The sequence below is a fragment of the Paralichthys olivaceus genome, chromosome 6 (genome assembly GCF_024713975.1).
Source record: "Paralichthys olivaceus isolate ysfri-2021 chromosome 6, ASM2471397v2, whole genome shotgun sequence".
Classification (NCBI taxonomy): domain Eukaryota; kingdom Metazoa; phylum Chordata; class Actinopteri; order Pleuronectiformes; family Paralichthyidae; genus Paralichthys; species Paralichthys olivaceus.
Window position 1 is genome coordinate 5,678,112 of NC_091098.1, and position 21,427 is coordinate 5,699,538.

Sequence of the window (21,427 nt, forward strand, 5' to 3'; positions counted from 1 at the left end):
AAAACTAGTGGAACTCAAGTCGGATGTGTCACATTAAACACCCCTCTAAGATCTGTGGCCTGGGTTTGAAGAATAATGAGGGTTCTTTCTCTTGGGACACATGCACACTGACTTTATTCACTGGCTGTCGACCGCCACCTTCTTATTTTCATCCAGGGAGAGAAAAAGGCGGATGAACAACAGGAAATCATGAGTCTGGGTCTAATGAACATTCTGGCAGAGTATAAAAATACATTTTACCCATATTAATACTCTCTACCTGGAACCCGTGGCATCATGAATATATTTGTCACATCGTTCATTATGTTTGGTTTGATCTACTCACACAAGCAGGAAACACCAGACACAGATCAAACAGATGATAATGCAGCCGGAAACCAACCTAATATCATTCACATGAATTAAACAAATGAGCCAATGCATAATATAAGATCACAAAAACATTTTGATCTAATTTGTTGAAAGGTTTTTTTTATCACAAACACTTGTAATTGTTACCTCAGAAATTAAAATAGAAATAAAATCTTTGGCTTTAACGCGTCAGTGGTTTAATTCTGTCTTAAAACAATACTCATAAACCTACACCAGCAAACACAAAACAAGAAACTTTTCAGATTTTTATATGATCCTATTTTAAATGTTGTTTACATTATAATTATAATTACAAATTATAATATGTAACATTATATTACATTCTCTTCTATTAACTGCTTTTATAACGATACGGCACAGCACTCATGTAGTTTGTATGTTTTTGTATATGCAGTATATGCACACACTTAAATCGGGGTCCACTTGCTTCACACTGCAGCAGCTCTTTTCCTCGCACCATATCTGGACTAAACATTATCTTCAACCTGCAGGTTCAGTGGATGAAACCTTTCAAAGCAGGAATTCCCCCATTTTCCCTCTGAGATGTGGATATGACTGGTGTTTTTTTATTGGTGCAAACATGGAGATGATTATAACATGAGCCCCAGCAGAGCACAGCCTGTCCTCCACTCCTCTGCCAAGTCAACGCTGTTATCTCTTTATTATGGATGGTATCTCTCTTTGTGGTTGACACTGATAGGGCGGGTAAAATTAAATTTAGTAAAGTAATTTAAGGCGGGAAGTTAAAGGTTCAGTGTGTAGAATTTAGTGATATCTAGTGCTGAAGTTGCATGTTGCAGCTGAACTCCCCTCACCTCACCCTCTCCTTCCAAACATGAAAGAGAACCTGTGGTAGCTTCAGTTGTCATAAAAACTCAAAAGGTGTTTAGTTTGTTCAGTCTGGACTAATGTAAAAAACATGGCGGCCTCCATAGAGAGGACCCCCTCCATGTAAATATACAGTATTTAAATATAAAGGGCCTTTTCTGGGGTAAAGAAAACTACAATTCATCCAATTTTGATGAAACGAACTAGTGAAAACATCATGAGGATTATTCTACATTAAATTTCTGCCAATAGATCCCTTTACCTAAATCTTACACACTTGAAGGGAATTGAGTGCTACCACCTTTTTTCAGTCCCAATTGTAGCAATAAAAGATTAAACAGTATACTTTACCAAGCATAGATTTGTCCCCTTTTTATATAATTTCAGTTAAATTCTCCATTTATCTTCAGTATATATAATTCTCAACAAAATTATGACATTTGTGATTTTTACATTAGTTATTCTGCTGTTGAATTGAATCAATCCCCAGCACTTGTCTCTTTCTGCCACCTAGTGGTAAAACAAGTCTTTGTCCAAAGTGCCCTGCCCAAATCAACATCCTCAAGTCTTTGAGTGCATGTGAAGTGAGTGCCACTCATAGAACAAAATTTTTTACCAAGCAAAATTCCAGTAGGTAGAGTACAGTTAAGTAGAATGTCTTTTTTCTGTTATATGATCACGTATATTAGTATTGTTCTATTATTGTTATTCAATCATTTGGTTTTAGGCAGATTTAATGTTTCTCGTTACTGTGTATACTGCAGGCAAGTCTTCCTAAACAATGCATTATATTTTACAACCCATATGCTTTGTAAGTAAGAATCTCATCTGAAAAGCAATGGGAGATCAATAACTTTCTATATCAGGGGCCATAAAGGGGCCACAATTTACACAGAGGAGCCATTTATATGTCCAACATCCATGAACAAGTCCTGATTCAGTAAGGTCCACAATCACCTTATTCCTGTCTTTCTGCTCTATAGCTTTGAGCAAAACACACATCATCAAATATATTTTGAAAATCATTGTTCAAGCACAATATATAGTTCAAAAAAGCTCAGGAGATAAAAAATCTTAACAAATTGTCATATTTATTGTTTTTTTTAACACCAGTGGCAGGGGAACCCCAGGGATACTGCTGCTGCAAAGCAACAATTATATTTAATGCAATGGAGTAAAAACTACTACAAAGTATGAAAAGAATTATTGGATTGAAATATAATTCCATGCTATATCCTCTTCCACCTAAAGAGCTAGATGCAACAAACATCTTTTTTTTTCTCTACTGGCTCTGTTTCTGCAGGTCCACTCCAGCTTTGTTAAGATGCCCGTATATTTCGTCAGAACCGCTTGTCAGACAGTTGAATGGCTGGAAACCCTCCACCCCTCCAAATTTCTGGCGTCAGACTAAGAAACTGCATGTCCAACAATTGCTGCAGCTTTCCAAACCTGAAAATCTTATGCTTTTGACTATTCGATCGATAAGGTGTGTGGAGGCGAGAACATAGACAGAGTATGAACTTCCCCCCATCAAGCAGTTTTTTCCCCTCTTCAATTGTGGCCATATGGATCATGTATAAACACTTGTGTCCTTCCAACATGTTCAGATGATGCATCAAACTAAGGCTCTGTCTTTCTTGTTCTAAAGCACTTTTTGATGGGCATGTAACTCTCATCTCCAGAATTAGTGTCTGAAGCAAAGCTTGCAGATGGCTCTTGGAAAGGCTGAGCGGGACCCTTGAGATCCTCCATCACTCCTCTGGTCAGCCCAGTGGAGGCCAGCTTCCTCTTGTTTTTCTTCTTCTAATATCTAATGCTGCCTCAGCTTCCTGCAATTGGAACTGATAGTTTGATTCAGACTCAACTGAAAAGTCAGAGACCGGACCAAACAAGGTAGTAGTAACAGTTTCTTTATCTGGAGCCTCGAGGTGTGTGAGGGTTTTGAGTAAGAAGTGGATTTTATTTCTCTCTGTCAAATGTCAATTTCTCCTGGTGCTGCAGTTTGCTGAATGTCTTGTTTTTACCTTTTATGTTTCTCCAGGACAAGAATAGTCTAGAATAAAATCTGCTTTTACAGCAGCAGAATTACTGGAGCTGGAGAGAGGGACGCTGCAGTGGTTTGAGGATAGATTTTGCAATGTTTCTCCTCAGTGCTGGAGAGAGGCCCCTGGTTTCCATGACATTTAGAGTTGTTTTCTTTTTTTCCGTTCCTCAGCACAGTCAAAACTGCTCTCCACAAAAAGGCTGTGCTTAAAAGCCAGAGTTCTGCAGCAGGAAGCCCTCATCAGCGGCTGTGTTCACCTCCTTCAAGAAATCAGCCACAAAGTACTTCTTCTCCAACCACGCATCATTCTGGATGGACGGACTCAATGGAAACACAATGAAATCTGAGGTCCACGTCTGACTGTCATACTGTAGACATTAGTACAAATGCAGATCAAACGGTTTGTCAGATATTTATTATACAGGAAGGAAACAGAACATTATTTTCGGTTACGATCAGCTGAGGAAGACACCACTGTTGATGTTACATCTTTAGGTAATGGTATAAATGTCGATATATTGAGAATCAGACTGGAGCTGAGTTTGTCAGTGCTTAAAATTGTCTAGCCAAACCTCTCTGCTGAAGTCATGCAGACTCCGCAGGTTGTCAGGTGATCCAGAAGGGTCCTTTTCTCTGGAACAACGTGTCTGACGATGTGAGATCAGTCACGACTGCATCCGAGTTCAAAACCAATGAAAACTGTGCTGTTTTCTCAGCAGTGTGGGTAGCCGCTGTGTGTCAGTGGTTTTATGCCTGTGGGATGTGGGTTCTGGGTAAGAGTTTGCACATCATTTTTAAAGTAAAGCTTTGGGGTTGATAAACATATTTATTTTGTCTTTCTGTTTTTTCCTTTTTTGGGGGGGGGATTCACTAAAAAAATCAAAATCAAAGACATTCGCAGATCAGCTGTTTAAAGTGATATGATCATGTGACACTTCCTTCCGTCTATTCATGCATTCTTACATTATAATCTTTACTTCTGAGGGTCGCTGGGATCAATCCCAGGGGACATTGGGCGAGAGGTGGTAGCCTACATCTTTGACAGGTCGCCAGCGTATCACAGGATCAACAGAGGCAAACAACCATTCGCACTCACAGTCACACATTTGTCTCTAATCCACTTAACCCCAATCGGCATGTCTTTGGACTGTGGGAGGAAGCCGGATGCTTACAGACACAGGGAGAACATGCAGCTCCACCCAGAAAGACATTTAATGTGGTGTTCTCACTTTAAGACTAAAAAAAAGCTTTTAAGTTGAATTTGTCTTTGCACATTTATACAGCTGGCAAATGAGCTCAGGTGGCAACAAGTTAGAATACGACAGCAGTTTAATTTGCTTCTGGTAGGGGGTCATTATAACACAGATGAACGACTGCTTCAGTATCAACTGTGTGGGAGAAGATCAGCTGCCAGTGAGACAAAATGAAAGTGGTCCCTTGGTTTGTGCACTGAATTTCCATGGAGACAGTTCATCCTGCTACAGTATGTGGTGGTAAATGTCACACTGTCATGTGGGACATCACATTGTGTGTGTGTGTGTGTGTGTGTGAGAGAGACCACTGACAGTTATGTATTCTAAGCACACTGCAGGACCCTGAGCACATGGATGGCATTTATTCACCTTGATGAAAATAGATATTAATATAATTCAGTTAATGATACATTATAAATAGACAAAAGCCCACTTTGCAGAAACAGACGTTTTTCTAATACTCTCATAAACACAGCTGGCAGTTGACACGTTTCCTGAGAACGTGTAGAGATCGTGAAAGATCACTATTTCCTGTAAAGATAAATAGATGTCCTTAGAAACAAGTGGTTTGTGGCTAAGTTCTGCCAAGTTAGCTCATCTCTGAAGCTGATGGTTGAGGCAGTTATACTCTTATCTCTGATCGTGCAATGCACAATTGTCAAATTTATGGTTAGTCTGCTTCATCGAGAGAGATCTAACATTAAGAGCACTGCGGTGATATTCCACTGATCAGATAATGAATATACAAAAACATCTCACAGCAGTTCAAACATGTACCACTTATATTTGAACAAAGATAGCTAGTGTCAAAATGATTTTGTTTACTGAACTTAATATAAGTTCAATGTGTCTCTTTTTTAGTTTATAAAGGAAACCTGAAATGAAAGAGGACACAACTATGGCTCATGGTAAACTCGAGCTGTCATCACTTTTAACTGGGATCAATTGGGTGTCATGTGTTTTATCCTTGTGTCTATTTGTGTATTTGTATTTTTTATTTAAGAATAAGAATAAAATACATGAAAACAGAAAATACATGCCGTGTAATTACACATTTAAACAAGTTGATGGAAGACAATGGAACCAACAAGCTAATCATCAAAGTTGATTTTATAAAAATGCATTTATATAAAAATATTTATATGTACTGCATTAGTCTGACATTCTTTATTTTTATTGTCATTAGTGTTTTCTTTCCCTGTCAAATAAGCAATTAGATAAAAATATGAAGTTCATGTGCATTTCCCCACCAAGACATTTACCTCTAATAACACACTGCTAATTTCCCATGCCATACATTTAGGTACTGTAGCTTGACAGAGTTATAACACAACTAAGTTATAGATGTGATATCAGTACATCTCAAGCTACACATCTGAATTTTATCATTTATCATTTTATCAATAATCAAAAAGGTTATAAGGTTGTAACGGTTGTGTAGAATTTTTAGTTTATTCTAAAATATTTGAGGTTTCAAATGTTTAAGTAAAAGTTTGTTTAAAATTTAAATCATTTGGAGAACATAAAAATACAAATCATGCCAAAGCGAAAAAAAAGACGTTTTGCAGATATGATGTCATTTTATAGACAAAAGGATGCGATGTAATAAGTTTGGATCTATGAATACACATAATAAAATCCTTGTTTTACTTGTACCATACTTTTTTCATGCCACTTGACATATACTGCATAAATATATTGCATAATAATAAATGTTTTAATGCAGCAAAGAATATAGATTTTAGATGGGAAATAATAATAAATAATAGAATTTGTAAAATTATTACATATCAAATTACCAAACTGTATTTAAATCAATAAAATAAAATTCTCACCAGTTACAACAGATAGAGAATACTTGGTTATTTTACTTACTCTGAATGCAGAACCTCTGCTTTACACTATATTTTTAGCATCTGTGAGAACTTGAGGACAGGATGTGATTTATATCGAGAGCTATGGTATTTCCATATGATGATCTTCTCTCTTATCCCCTTATTGAGTGTAACCTGCACATGTTGAAGATAACAGAAGATAACACGCAACAGTGTTCAGAGCACTCAGCAGCGGTTGGTGGTTTTTTAGAGGTTACTCAGGCGCAACTTTAGCAATGAACTAAAAAGGTGCTAAAGAGTCGTTTTTCAGCTTTTCCACTTCACACTGTTATGTTACAGCTCTGGGAAGTCAGAGGCCATAAAACCACAGCTCTGTGCTGCTCCCACAGGTTTTCACTTTGCATGTGTAACCTCAGACCACAGCGTGAAGCAATCACATGCAGTATCTGACGCTGCCCATGTCAAGCTTATTATTTTGTTTAAAGTAAGTTTATTTCATGGCAGAAACATTCATGCCATTTGAATGAAATGAATACAGTTTTATAGGTAGCGATAATGAACCTTGTTCAGCCCTATGAGGCAAATTGTGATTTGTGAATATGGGCTACACATATAAAATGTGAATGATTGAAGAGTTTGGATTTATCTCTTACTACAGTCAGAGTAAAGTAAAGTCAACTTAGTCTTACTTTTGCAGATGAATCACTAGTGATGGAAGAAGTCTCAGATCATTTACCTAAATTAAGAATATGAATAGAGATTACTATAACACATGAATAAAAAATATTCCTTCTGAGTCAAAGCCCTAAAACTGTGAGAACACCCACACATTTTTTGTGTCAGAGTTTTTTGAGGAGCAGAGCTTGGTACTTTTTCTTTTTCTTCTCAGCAAAGTAATCTTTTATTTCTCAGGATTTTGAATAGCTTGTTGAAATTTCTCTAATATGAATTAACAATTAGCTTCGTCGAAAACTTCTAAATCTGGTGCTTCTGAGCTAAGTATAATATATATGTGTTTGTGTGTGTGTGTGTATGTGTGTGTGTGCGTGTGCGTGTGTGTGTGTGTGTACACCTGAAATCTTTATTTTCGATGGGCACATCGTGGGTGATATAAAGCTGAGCTGATTATTCTTCTGCCTCATTCTCACGAGTCATGAGCTGTGGTGATAATGTGCTTCCCCATTGTCTTCATACTGAGCGGCTGATCTTACATGCACAAGGCAAGTTACAGCTATTCTCTTTAAAATCTACCTCGATATATGTGACACATGAAATCTGAACAGTGGCTTACTCTGACAGACTTTAAGGTAAGATATATACACTATATATATGTATAATCTAAATCTTAAAAACTAAATAATAATGTTTCTGTGAGTGGTGAAGCAATAACTATTATTATTATACCTGTAAGCAACAATATAACACCCAGGTTCCAAATTAAAGTTTGGTCATGAAAAAAGGTGAGGATGAAGTTTTAGCATTTGCTCGCAATTTTTTTTTTTTAATTAATCATTTAATAATAATGATGAAATGAAAATGAAAGATAATGTTATAAGATTTTGGCAAACTATTAGAGATGTCCCGTGTGTCAATTGTCCATCATCATTTTTAAGGAACTGGTGACAATTTCAAAGTCTTGCCAATGTTTTAGTTTTTATGGAAATGAAAAGTATATATGAAATATAATGAATAATTAAATGCTAAGGTGAGTCTCTAAATATAGAGCTTACATTTTATTTTTTGAAAGTAAGGAATAAAAAAATGATTTAATTGTTAATGTTTTCAACTTTGAACTCAGATTTCCTGATCTAAATGTTTTGAAACTTATAGTGATTATTGAAATTATCTTAGTGAAAGAGAACATTTCTTAACGATTTTTAAAACTTAAGAGTCACCGCCAGCAAGAAAAATGTTCCAAATTTTAAAACTCCAAATATCAATAAAGTACTTTCCTTAACGTAGTTTTCTTGACAGAGCGTGTAATAATAATCATAATATATCGCATTTAAATTCTTGAAGGTGTGAATTATGTAATGTAAAACTCTTATATACAATAGAATGATTCACCAGTAAATCACACAGCTTCATGATTTGTTTTGTTTCATAAAAACATTAAATAACAGCTATCTAACTCTGTATCTTTGGTTCCTTTTTATCAGAGTCGAGCCCAGATTTAACATTTCCAGAGACAAATGTTCTGGAAATGTGGAGGTTTTCTATGAAGGTAAGTGGCTCCAAGTCGTACAACACACCATCTGTGCAGAGCTGGGATGTGGCCAGGCTGCTGACAAGACCAACTACTTCCGACCTTAACCAGCAGGGGGGCATCTCATGTCACAACAGTGTTCTAAAAATGTCACAAGGTCACTATCAGTGTGAAATGTCAGCTCTAAAGTGACCTCCTGCAGCCTGCTGGCCTTCAGTGCACCAGTATGTGTAACCATACGATAGGCTGCAATTTAACAAAACAATAGTATCTTGTAAAGGCAATAGTAAATGGTAAGATGGCCGAGACTTCTCATAAAGTGCATTAACGGAAAAAACGAATGCAAATGCAACAACACAAATGTAAAGGCCAGACAATGGAAACAACCACAATGGAAGTGAGCGAAGACAGATGTTGAAACAAGCAGTTACTTGCTGTGGGCAGGTGAGCACCTGGTTGTAAAAAAGAATGAAGTCAAAATGCTTGTTTTCTTTATTGTTGGAGGCTCCAAGCACCTTTACCGTAACACCTCAACTATCACGTTACTCATACATCAATGACCTGGTCACAGTAAATATCTCTATATATTATCTCTATTAATATCATGTTTTTGGTTGAGATGTCTCTGTCCCTCAGAATGGGCCATTTTTTACTGGGTTCCTTAACATGTGAGAACTTCCTTTAAAGGATCACTTCATTCATTGGGGAAATACTGAACTTTTATTAATATTCTTGCCGAGAAGATATTAGGATCTTGATCTTGACATGTTGGCACAATAGATATGAAGGCACCACCATTGTTAGCTAAGGTATTTTATGTGGTATCTTTCTATTTCACCACATGTTGTCTTTCTAGGTTATTCAGTCGCCATTTTCTCTGTCAGACAAATCCCTCTGTTGTGTTCTGAGGATTAAAACTAATGAATCTTAATTGGGTTCCAGGTCACCTTGGAAACAGTGCTGAATTCCACCGCTGATCACAACGTGTCACCAAGACGTGTTATGAGGGAGTCAGACCAGCTGAGATGCACTGTAACGGTGACCAAAGCCTTTTCCACAAATTCAGACTAACAAGAATATTCATTCTGTTGTATTTGTTTGGAATGAGCCTGAGCAAATATAAATGTATTTAATATAAAATGATATGCTGCTTTCACACAAGCCCCAGTCCCAGTGAGTAAATGCAGAAAAGGTAATGTGGGTGTGACTGATTTCAGGATATGAGCCCAAAAGACCCAAACCACTTAAACACACCGGGACCCCTGTAGCGTATATTGTCCGGGGCGTAGGATTGTCAGGATGTCATGAACATCCTAGGTGAGTAATTTACACTTTTCTCCTGCTAGTTTTTATTGTTTCACTTACAATTTAATACAGTAAATCATATGTATTTGTGGCATTTTGCCACAAGAGGTCAGTCTTTCTGCATGCTGACTAAAGTCTGACTCTTTGTAAACTTTTTAATATAACGGTATCACATTTGCTTTATTTTTTCTCCATGATTCATGTTTCAGTTCATAGGAATTCGTTTTTTTAAATTCAAATGGCTGTTTGGCCCACAAACGTCCACTCAAAAGCAGATGCAAGCACAGAATTGGAGCAAACATCTTTAAAACCTGGTTTATATGTGTTGTGTTATAACTGTTGTTGTTTGTCATGTACCAGAAAATAACTGATGTATGAACGGTAAATCCTGTCAAGACAAGAAGAGGTGTTTGAAAGTAATGACTCTGAGAAAGTCAGGAGCAGAGGGAACGAAATAGAGAACTTCAGTTGTGACAGTCAAAACATATTTATCAAATAATAATATAATGTATTATTAATATAGTGATTATTGACTGTTATTATTTTGTGATTATTATGCCTTATATTATTGTATTGTTAATGTACGGTTATATTATACACACACACACATTATATACTATATATATATATTTTTTTTAACTTATTATTCAAACCTAATATACTTGACAAATCATGGATAAACTTTTTTCCTCAAATATTTGCACTAATTATTTATACAGTCCAATGCCTTGTAATGCATCATGTATGAACGTTTTTTAATATCGCTCCTTTATATTATTCGATCTCAAATGAGAGCTTTTTTATCTTAATTTTCATATTTTATTTTCATGTAAAAATAACAAGTAGTTTTAAAAAACAGGATAAAAATATTGTATTTATATTATTTATATGATGTGAGAGCTGAAGTCATCGTGGAGAATGACACACAGAGCGCTTTCTCTTTTACTTAAGATGACATGGACGAAGCTGTTGAGGCTCAGCCCCTGACCTCACAGGCCGCCACCGCTGCTGCCTCAAGAGACAACTTTAGCCACGGCGGTGCCCTCGACCAAAGCGATGGAAAGGTTTAATCACACTGGTGAGCCACACAGGGCTTTAAAGCCTACTGAAATAAAACTACATCTGGCTAGGTTCATCATGCTGAGCCCCAGCGCCTGTTTACTCTGATTAAAATGGAAAAACTTACAAAACATTTAAATTACCAACAAGGAAAATTATTATTTTGATTATTATTATGATTATATGTGCTTTAAGATGAAGTGACCTCTTTGACTCACTTTACGTTGTGCAATGTGTTGGTCTGTCATCAAATCACAGGTCGGAGAGAGACATTTTGTTCAGTTGTAGCCTACAGAGTAGTGGTGTAGTGGAGTAGTAGTGTTAGAGTTATAATTATATCTTTATATCTTATATCTTCTTTTTTAGTTTAAAATATACATGCTATTTCTGATTTTATGGGTTTTATAAATTCTGAGTGATTTACGCTTACAAATTTTATGCAACATATTTTTTTTTACAAAAAATTATATAAGAAAAAAGATATTGAGGATTTCTGAAATATTTTAAGAGCTATTACTTTTGTCAATTTATCAACTGCAATCCATCAATAGTCATGTATGAACATGATCTATATTGTTAAATATTAGCTCTATAAAGCAAAAGCAAAGCAACAATAAAGTACATCTATTACAAACCCAGCTGATACAGCAAACTATGCATCCTTATTGTCCTATTGTCACATGTGCAGATTGTGTAGACAATGTTTTATAAGAATTTATAACACTGAGATTTCACAGTCACATTTCTTTGAAGAAGTAATTACCCAGAGTTAAATGAAAAGACAGAAGCACAGCTGGTTACCTTAGCTAAGTCTATTAGCCTAGCGAACACTGAAAGGAGAGAAAAAGCAACGAAATCCTGCTATGAACAGCTCTAAAGTTCACCAATCAATAAGTGATGTCTAATTCAAACATGTTCAAACTCCAAAGTGCATCAACAAATTGTGGTTTTACTGAGGAATATGTGCTGTATATTTCTTTTCTACAGTTTTTGTATAGACTTAATAACCAAGAGATGTGATGTTTAACAGTGAAAGCTTTAGAAATGTGTTACTAGAGCTCAGACTAAGGTTTTATCCTCTGCTTACCTCGAATGATGACTCTGAGATTGGAAACGGCTCAGATGTTGAGTATCAAACTGTATGTTATATATGTGTTGTATAGTTTGATACACAGCACAATGAGCCATTTTCTTCACCGAGCTTCTTTTATGAGTGATTTTACTCAATTCAATTCACCGCTGGTCTTTTCCTTAAAGGGGAAATATTTTTCAACCTGTGTCCTGTGTTTCTAAATGTTGGCGTATAAATAAATATCAGCTCTTCCCAAACTTTTGGAATCGGTCCAGTAGATCTACTCCACCAGCAGCTGTGACACACCAGCAGTAGTTTGACCCAAGTGTTTGCATCCATGTTTAGCACCACGAGCTACAACTTCAGCATTTCTACATCACACAATTCTAAACAATGACAGCTGTGAAGGTTGGCAGGGTATCCGATTGAGACAATTAAGGAATGCACGGACACAGACTATTCCTCTGTTTTTAGCTTTTTAATAGAAAAGAATCACTACAACACTGTGTCTTTACTATAACTCAACAAATTCTGCATCAACTCTCACTCTCTCATTTCCACGTTCCTGCAAGTGTCACAAAACTTGAGTGTGAAATCTCTTTGAGCGAGACGTGTAATGTTGCCAGACTTAAAGCTGAGGCTCAATTTGAGCATTTTACTACAACAAGAGATACTTTTACTTGACATTTCATGGACTGGCCCCTCAAGATAACATTGTAGCCACTGCCATTAATTTACACACCCACATTTATAAAACAGTGGCTTTAACAATAATATTATACAAGCTATTTCCATATTTTTTTATTTAATTGATTTATTATGAATTATCTTTTCTGATTTTGCCGTGCATTTGCCGCAAAAAGCACAGCAGTGCCCCTGGCCGACAACAGGAAATCAACAATTCAAACCCTGCTTCTGCTCACAACATTTCGAATACAGTTTCATCTCTATGCACTTAAACATCCACTATAATCTCTCAAACATTTGGCCCCAATGTGCAAGACATGTGAGAGCAGCTGCTTGCTACAAATGTTAACATGAGTAAGACCATCCATAAGGTACTGACAGACAAGCTAGTGCTGCTTTCAAGAGACTGACATAGCTGCGAGAGCCTCACATGTTTAGTCAGGAGTTAACCAAGGGCCGCTGAGATCACAGAGCCAGCGATACACCCAAAGGGACTAATTTGTAAGCAACAGCTCTCGTATGATATGAAAACATCACACTCAGCCTTGCTGTCAGAAAGCCTCGCTGATGCTTCATGATGTAGAATTAAGTCTGCTGCTCTGTGGCTGGAGCTGAAATAGATACAGTGGAGACATGGTGATCTGTATGTGAACGGAGTACGGTTTTCATCCTGTTTCTTCTCTTACAATTTTTATTTTTGTAAATATGCAACTCTTTCTTATAAATATGCAACCTTTTTCTCGTAGATATGCAACTTTTTCTTGTAAAATTAGGACTTTATCTTAAATACTCACTAATACACTGTCGCAGTGTATTCTCTCACAGTTTATAAGGGACCGAAAAGTCCAGTTTTAAATCCAGAACATTGATTTAAACCATTCCAATGCTGTGGTGTCTCATGGTTCTAATCTGTGGAAACAGATTTAATGTAGAGAACCGTTTCTTTAGCGGCTTGATGCTTCGTTTCTATGGAGGCTGACGAGTCATCAGCTGGGAGAAAGGCCCCAGTTGTGGTGATTTTCCATAACAGAGAGTATGGAGAGTATTATTAATAGTGCCCCCTTTTGTATGGTGCCATGCAGATAGCCTGGATATATTGACCATGCCTGTGTGTGTTTGTGTGTGTGTGTGTGTGTGTGTGTGTGTGTGTGTGTGCATGTGTGTGTGTGCATGTGTGCGTCCTCCAATGTAATGATGAAAAATCGTGTTCGCACTTGATAAGAAAATCCTCTAGTTCAGTAAAAACATTAATAGCAATTAAATACCCACAAGCAATAAAGCACTAATGCTGCATGAATAGTGGATTCATCTGGATAACACCAGTACCTCAATCACTATATGACAGAGTGGGAGGTTGTGCAGTTAAATCAGGATCATGTTAAAATCAAATGAGCAGTTCTTAAAGCAGCTTCATGCGGTGGAAGTCTGGAGATTGTGCTGCTCTTCATCATGTGACGCTTCTGTGTTGTGAGTTACATTACTTCTAATGTTGTGAGTCATTATCTTGCTATAGGATTAAGCCCTGAGTAAACTGTCTGTCTTCTGTAATACTTATTCAGTATTGTCCTTATAATGCATTAGAGCATTTAGTAACAGTTTGTTACAATGCTGTCTTTGCACTGACACAGGATTTGCATGTCAACAAAAATTGCTGAAAAACACTTGTAGGAAATATAAGCGTTAACTTATAAGGTTGCATTTGCTGGAGGGAAGTTAACCAATGCATTTTACCTTTTCTAAACATTCTATTTAATTTGTATTTGTATTCATTCATTACCAAGCAAAGTTTACTTGCATATAATATACAAATTCACATACAGTTCTAAGAATTGACTAATATGGTGTTGTGGTACTCAGGCATCAAGATGAGACATGAGTCATGTAGATAAGAGGAAGAGAAATGAAAAAGACAGACATTTTCTTGGAAATGATACTTATCTCTTTACTAAGTTCTTGAGCTTGTACCGTGAGTCAGGAAAGAACAGGAAAGCATGATCTCTCACTTCTGTGCAATGTTAAATGTGTCTATAAGTTATTTTCATGACAAAAGATAGGTATGCAAAGCATTATTTTAATCTTTTTGAACACAGGCTCTGTTATGTGTGTGAACACCAGCACAGTTTGTGAGTCACATGCTGTTGCAGACTGTGTAGGAGGATTTGCCTTGTGTGTATTAGCGCATGGTGTGCAGTCAGGACCAGAGGTCAGTGGAAAGATGACCCTGGTGTAGTGTAATGCCCTAAATATGCTGTAAAGCACGATGGGGGCATGCAGAGTGAGAGCTCGGGCCAAGTTGAGGTTGGCCCTCCTCAGAGGCTGACACGCTGAGTACTGAAAGCACCTGTGGTGTCCCATGCACCCCAACACAAGCAAAGACATCCATCATGGAGAACCAGCTGCAGCAGATTGTCAAGAGTAGGCAGAGACATCTTTGGGCAATGGATCTGACTTCAAAGAGGATAATATAATATATCAACTCAGGAAAGTGGCTGAAAATATGATTTTATTGATGATGATTCATTAGAATTACATTGTATATACATTTCAACATATATACAATCTTCTGAACAATGATTCAACGATCATGTGAACTGTGTTACTGACACGTTAAGAACAGCAATGAGTCGCACTGTGCAACACAGTTTTTTTTTTACTAAATCTCTTCATTTATATACATTTTGTAATTTAATATTATTCTTTTAAAATCAAACATTTGGGTGTACTCACAAATATAACTCAATAAAATAAAGCATTAATATTTGTTTCTTATTATAATGTCATTAAATATAGTCTGAAACAGTTTATAAATTATTGTGAATATTTGTTTTAGCTTTCAAATTTGTTAGTATACATGCATCCTGCAAAAGTTATCAGTGCTATTGTAATTTAGAAGATTTCGAGTTGACCTGGCAGAAAATTCAAATTCACAGAGAAGATAAATAAATCCTATATCAACATTAACACTGCACATTAAACATTATCTAAATAAATAATCCACTGTTAAACTAACAATATTATTTAGTTTGTGCAGCAACAGAAGTACCGACTGCATTAATACACTTATTCAGATCATTCATGTCAGGAATAACTGTGTTGTTGTCAACAAAAACACAGTTCTTTGTGTTAACAAGGTGAATTCATTTCTTGCATCACATGAAAATAATTTAAACGAACCAAGACATTTTTTATTTCTTTTTTTTATGAAAAATGCAGGAGCTGAAACTGGAATATTGTCAGATCCACAGACTTGATTTCAGCTTAATACTGAATCATTAACACAAGTACGAAGAAAAAGTCATGGTTTGTACATTTATTTCCTACTTACTCATTTGATTAGAATACAGTTCCACAAAGAGATAGAGAGGAGTGCAACTGAGGGTACCAGCTGGAATTGAACCAGGCATGTTGCAGTTGCTGTTGCAGTAATATAAAGTATGTCTGAATGGTTCAGATAATCCTTTCTTTTTTTGGAGACTTTACTTGATGTAATGTGTCTCCAGTCAGGATGTGTGATAGGAAAAGCTTTGCATTTAGAAGTGCTGTGTAAAAGTGTGCTTGAATGGCTGAATGCCACTTGTGTGAAGTGCCTTGAGTGGTCGCTAAGACCAGAATAAATGGTTCAGTCCATTTACCATGTTTCATCACTGCAAATTGCATGAAACATATCAGGCACTTTAAGGCCTTTTAGTTTCAGGGCCTATCTTCCGGAAGTGTTTGTGCTAGTTTTGGACTAACGCAGCTGTGATTTTCTCTACTTGGCTTTTAAAGGGAATGGGAGATGGCCCAGAACACAGCCAGGATGAATTAGAAAGTACAAACCTTTTGAGCCATGATCCTGGCTCAGCGATCTCTTTTCTTACTGCGGCTGAACAAGCATAAGGGGTTTTAGACATGCTCCAAAAGAACCATGTGCTTTATATCATGTGCTACAATCAAACGATAGAGCCCATGGTTCTAGATGCTTTATGCATTAGGAAGTTCAAGATGATTCAATGATACAAGTCACTAAGCATTAGGACATTCCTCCACCTTGCTATGCCCAGATGTATTTGGGGAGATGCTGGCTTTTTCTTTTTCTGCTGTTTCCTGCTGCTCCATCCTATATGCCATCTTAAGCCAGTCCTTCTCCGCATATGCTCTCACCTCTCCAACTGTACACCTCTCTCCTGCATCCAAAGCAAGGAGCTTACTAAACATCTCCATGGCTTCTGGAGTGAACCTTTTCCATAGAGGAGGGATGTCCTCCTCAGTGATAGGGCTCTCCTCCATTCTGCACCAGTCAGCAAACTCCAGGTAGAAGTCATCTGAGTCCATGCAGCGCTCCCACGGGAAGTAGCCCGTAAGAATGCAGAAGATAACCACTCCAAAGGCCCAGGTGTCCAGGCTTGGCTCCACACTGAGAGGGGGAGCAGTCACTTCTTTTTGGCCCTCTAGCATCGCCATGGTACAAAGCTCTGGGGCCATGTAGGGCAGGGTTCCTGATATGAATCGTATGAGTGTGCCTCTCTTCTGGGCCAGACCGAAGTCTGCCAGCTTGACCTGGCAACAATGATTGTCCAGCAGAAGAATGTTTTCAGGCTTGACATCTCGGTGGACCAAGCCATGGCTGTGGATGAACTCCAAAGCACTGGCGATCTGGAGGACACAACGTTTGACTGAAGATTCTGGAATACCCACCTGAACAAAGAAAGGAATAGAGAATGCAGCTTTTTTTAAATCATTTTGCAAATGTTCCAGAATTAAAATGATCACATTAAGAGCATCAGTATACTGATGTTACCACACAGCAGTACTTAGCCCCATTGATCAAATCTTCACGCTAGGTGCAGAAAATAGATTATATCGAATTGATCGAGATCATCGGTTAAAACAACATTTGTATTTCCTCAGTAAGGTTGGCGCAGAGAAACCTTTGTGACAGACTGACAGAGTGCTGATGGGACCTATTGGGCTGCACTGTATCTAAATACAACCTCACTAACTTGCTACCATGGCTATAGTCTAATGGTGTGGTCACACCTAATGCGGCACAAATTTTTCTCATTTCAAGATTATATACAAGGTCAATGCAAAGAAGCGTCTAGACACGCACGTTTCATGCAATTAGCCTAGATAAACACAAATGATCCTGCGGCGCATATAGGGGCGTTCAGGGCATCACGGAAATCTGTGCTGTGCTCGTGAATACCTCTCTTACACCCAAAACAAAGCACACCATCACAAATCAAAGTGTCTTTGAGAGTTCCAGCCTGCTGCAGTTGTCATTTTACCCAACCAGTTTCAATGTTGTTGAAATAGCAAATGCACTTAGACATTGATCGTGATATAAAATAACAAATGTGTAATGTCAAAATCAAGAGTTTTGAGGCACAAATTCTAGGGGTTGTGATGATAAATTGACATGGAAACAACATACTGAATATGTGAATGGTGAAATCTCTAAATCAAAAGCAATTCTGTACAAATCTAAAAGCACATTAGATCATAACGCTTTACATATAATTTACTGTTAACTAATACTTCCTTATCCATCATACTGTGTGGAACTGTGGGGTCTACTTTTAAAACAACTTTAAATTCAATTGTTTTACCACAGAAGAAAGCCACATGTATTGAAAATAACCTAGGTTATATATAACTCTAACTATTTATAAAATACCTTGTGATGAAATTACATGATTTGATATATTATAAGATAATGCAATTATGTTTATATTCAAATCAAAATCCCTCGAAGCTTATTTCTCTTTTCAGGACAGTAAATATGATTTTAGAGATGTTTGTAAATCTGTGGTACAAAAAGCAAAAAAAAAAAGATCAAAAAGAGATGTGTTTCAATTCTTGTGGTTAGATGGGAACATTGCAAATGTAAACTTTAGAATTTGTACCTCCATATTTGTTTTTAAAATGTTTATATCGATTGTATGTTTTGATTTGTTTGTATAAATCTAGAGGATTAATTAGATGGACAAAAATGTAGGATAGGCATATAGTGTATAAGCATCTTGCTTCTGCTGGTCATTTTCAGTCACCTTATACATTGACTGTTGACAATGTGTATAATATTAATAATTTCAAATACAAAGATACTACTCCTTGGTCTTTAAATGAGGTGTGATCAGATGCATTGTTTGTGTATTGCTATCTTGAACTGATTGGACAACTGTTTTAGCGATGGTTTTAACTAGTTTTAAAGGTGCATAATCAAAATAGTAATATGCTCGTACAAATGCGGGCACACGTAACATTCTGCTTGATTCACACAGATGGTCTACTGATATATTTCTTACTACCTAGCAAATAGGCCATTTTAATAGATATCCATCAAGCTCAGGGGCAGTGCAACATAGTAAGCAAGCAATTTTGTGAGACCCCCCCTTTAAATCTATGATAGCCTTTGCAAAGGTGACAGCAAAGAAAAGGTCCAAAGCCCCCTAATGAGGCCTCACTAGCTTTCTTCCAAAAGCCAAATAACTTTAGAGATTTGTTTTTGGGGGGCTAGGGAGGGGGGTTAATTAGCCCCCCCAGTTCCCTGTTGGTTTGAGCCCCAAAGTCACATGAAACACTCCTGAACAAGGTCCAAGTGTACCTGGCTTCCAAACACACCTTTGACTAACTTAAAGTGTTTTCTACAGCAGAAAAGGTCGATTTGAACACACTTTTAATGCCCTTGCTTCATGTGCTTGAGACTATGTGGTCAGATATAAAGAGATAGTTTGTGTTAAAATAGAACCATTAGTCCTGTTATGCCAATGTTTGGCTCACCTTTGGTTGGATGACAGCAAATAGGTCCCTGCCAATGACAAGCTCCTGGGCAAAGCAGTAGTGCTCATTAGACTGGAAGGCGATGCCAAAGAGGCCCACAATGCAGGGGTGGCAGGACAGGTGTAAGGAGATGCAGTACTCTCGCAGAAAGCCCTGCAGCTTAGTCGAGGCTTTGGGCATCACTTTCAAGGCCATGGGAGTCCCTGCAGACAATACATACTTTACTTTGGTTATTATTAGCACTGCTTATTCACACCTTCTTTGTCTATTGTCTTATTGCAGCATTAAACATATTATAACTGCACTGATACTCTGCATTTGCTGTTTACAGTTATAATTATCTAATATACCATTACATGGGTCCAATGTTTTCGTGCGGTGCATTCCCCACCTCTCCTCTGCTCACTGAGGTTGCTCTGTTAAGGTCCTTCCTTCTCTCCTTAGCTCTTTATTTATTTCCTGTTTTTTATGTGCATCATCTTCATATACAGCAAAAAAAATATCTACAAAGTTTAAGAGGTATTTGTATGCCTGGAATGGGGTTTTAGCAGCTCTATGCCAACTTCATAATTACAACAATGTTACGATTCGATAATATGACAACCCGATTTCTGAAAAATCAAATTGAGATAAATCAAATGATTAAAAATGACATGTTTTTACATAAGTCATTCTAAAGTTTTAGAAATCAAAGTGCTGTCATACCCCTGAAGCGGTGTGTCACCAGCAGTACTTTGCCATATTTCCCTCTGCCGATCTCCTTGATGATGTTGAAGTGCTCCTGGATCTCCCGCTGACTGAGGCTCTGAGCCGTCAGCTCCATCAGTTCATCGATCAGGCTCCCGTCAGCAAGGCCCAGCTCAATCATCTCTGCTGCACATGGCCAGTGATTTTTAACATATTACAAAATAATTAAATATGAATATGTCGATTGGTTTACATTCACATGAAATGGGCTCTTAGTCCTCTAAGATACTCTAAGATATGTCAAGAAAAAACTCAAGTAACTTCAAATGTTGCCATGTGGAACAACTAAATACTTTGTATTGGTGGTTTGAGAACTGATTGTCAAAAATAGTTTTGTTTGAGGATAATCTGGTCCTGAGGATATGCACACTTTAGTTTATTTGATATATTAAAAGACAAAACTGCAATAGTATGTCACTATTAATGTATCTAGTTACACGTGAAGGGTTCAGTATATCAGACATTTGTCTCTGCTGGGCATATCTATGAGAATTGTTAACCAAAGCATAATTAATGCATACAATGTCAAAATATATATATTTTTATTGATTTAAACAAATGTTCTGCCTTGTCTTCAGCAAATCATATTATAATGTGTACAAATGCTTCTTTTCAACAATGACTCGTGACTGGGCTTTGGTTTGGTTGACCTGATTTACAAACATTGTATATGTGCAGTTTTGTAAAACACAGTAAATGAGAAAAACACAAAATACTTTTTACATTCATTACATTATGTTATAAATCTCTGACTTTCCTTTCTTTGTAAAGCGGTCTTGGCCTAAGTTATTATTGTTATTAAAGCACTGATATACATTTAAACTCATTCAACCACTGTGTTAATGGGGAGTCCAGGTGGCTCAGGTTGATTGTGACTCAGAAAGCTTTTTTTGCTTATCATACAGACTCATGGAGAAAGACAAATCAACTGTCTGCATGCTATACAATAAACATAATGATAATTTTTAGTGCAAGTTTTCAGTGGTAGATTGTACATGAGTGCTGTAGTGTTACTAGTTTTATTTTTCATATGTAAAGCATTCTTTGGTCTCTTGAAAGGCTCTATATAAATTGAAGCTATTATTATTAACTGCAGTGAAGTTTATTAAATAATAGCAGTGTTGGACATTTCTTCATATTAACTACTAATTACTACTAATACTAATTAACTGATGTACCATAGTGGTCGGTTGCGTGTAGGTCTTACCTTTTTTTATCTGATCCCAAAACAGTCACGTGAGTCTGAAAACAGGT

At 37.0% G+C, this 21,427-nt stretch overlaps 1 protein-coding gene and 1 long non-coding RNA gene across 4 annotated transcripts; one reads left to right on the top strand and one right to left on the bottom strand.

Annotated features, from left to right (window-relative positions):
* The first annotated feature begins 7,472 nt into the window (after window positions 1-7,472).
* LOC138410569 (uncharacterized) lies at window positions 7,473-20,995 on the top strand. Of its 3 annotated transcripts, XR_011243282.1 has the most exons (4): window positions 7,491-8,556; window positions 9,481-9,576; window positions 9,756-9,855; window positions 10,795-20,886. It is a non-coding gene; the product is annotated as an uncharacterized lncRNA (long non-coding RNA). The 3 variants fall into 3 exon arrangements; XR_011243281.1 differs by having other exon boundaries at window positions 7,473-7,552; window positions 8,492-9,855; window positions 10,795-20,995; XR_011243280.1 differs by having other exon boundaries at window positions 7,491-9,576.
* Window positions 14,521-20,294, bottom strand: LOC109630698 (serine/threonine-protein kinase SBK1). Its single transcript, XM_020089013.2, has 3 exons — window positions 20,132-20,294; window positions 19,427-19,629; window positions 14,521-17,338 (listed from the first exon to the last, which is right to left on the bottom strand). The coding sequence occupies exons 1-3, from the start codon at window positions 20,292-20,294 to the stop codon at window positions 16,667-16,669; spliced, it is 1,038 nt and encodes a 345-aa protein (XP_019944572.2). The 3' UTR covers window positions 14,521-16,666.
* Window positions 20,996-21,427: the final 432 nt, after the last annotated feature.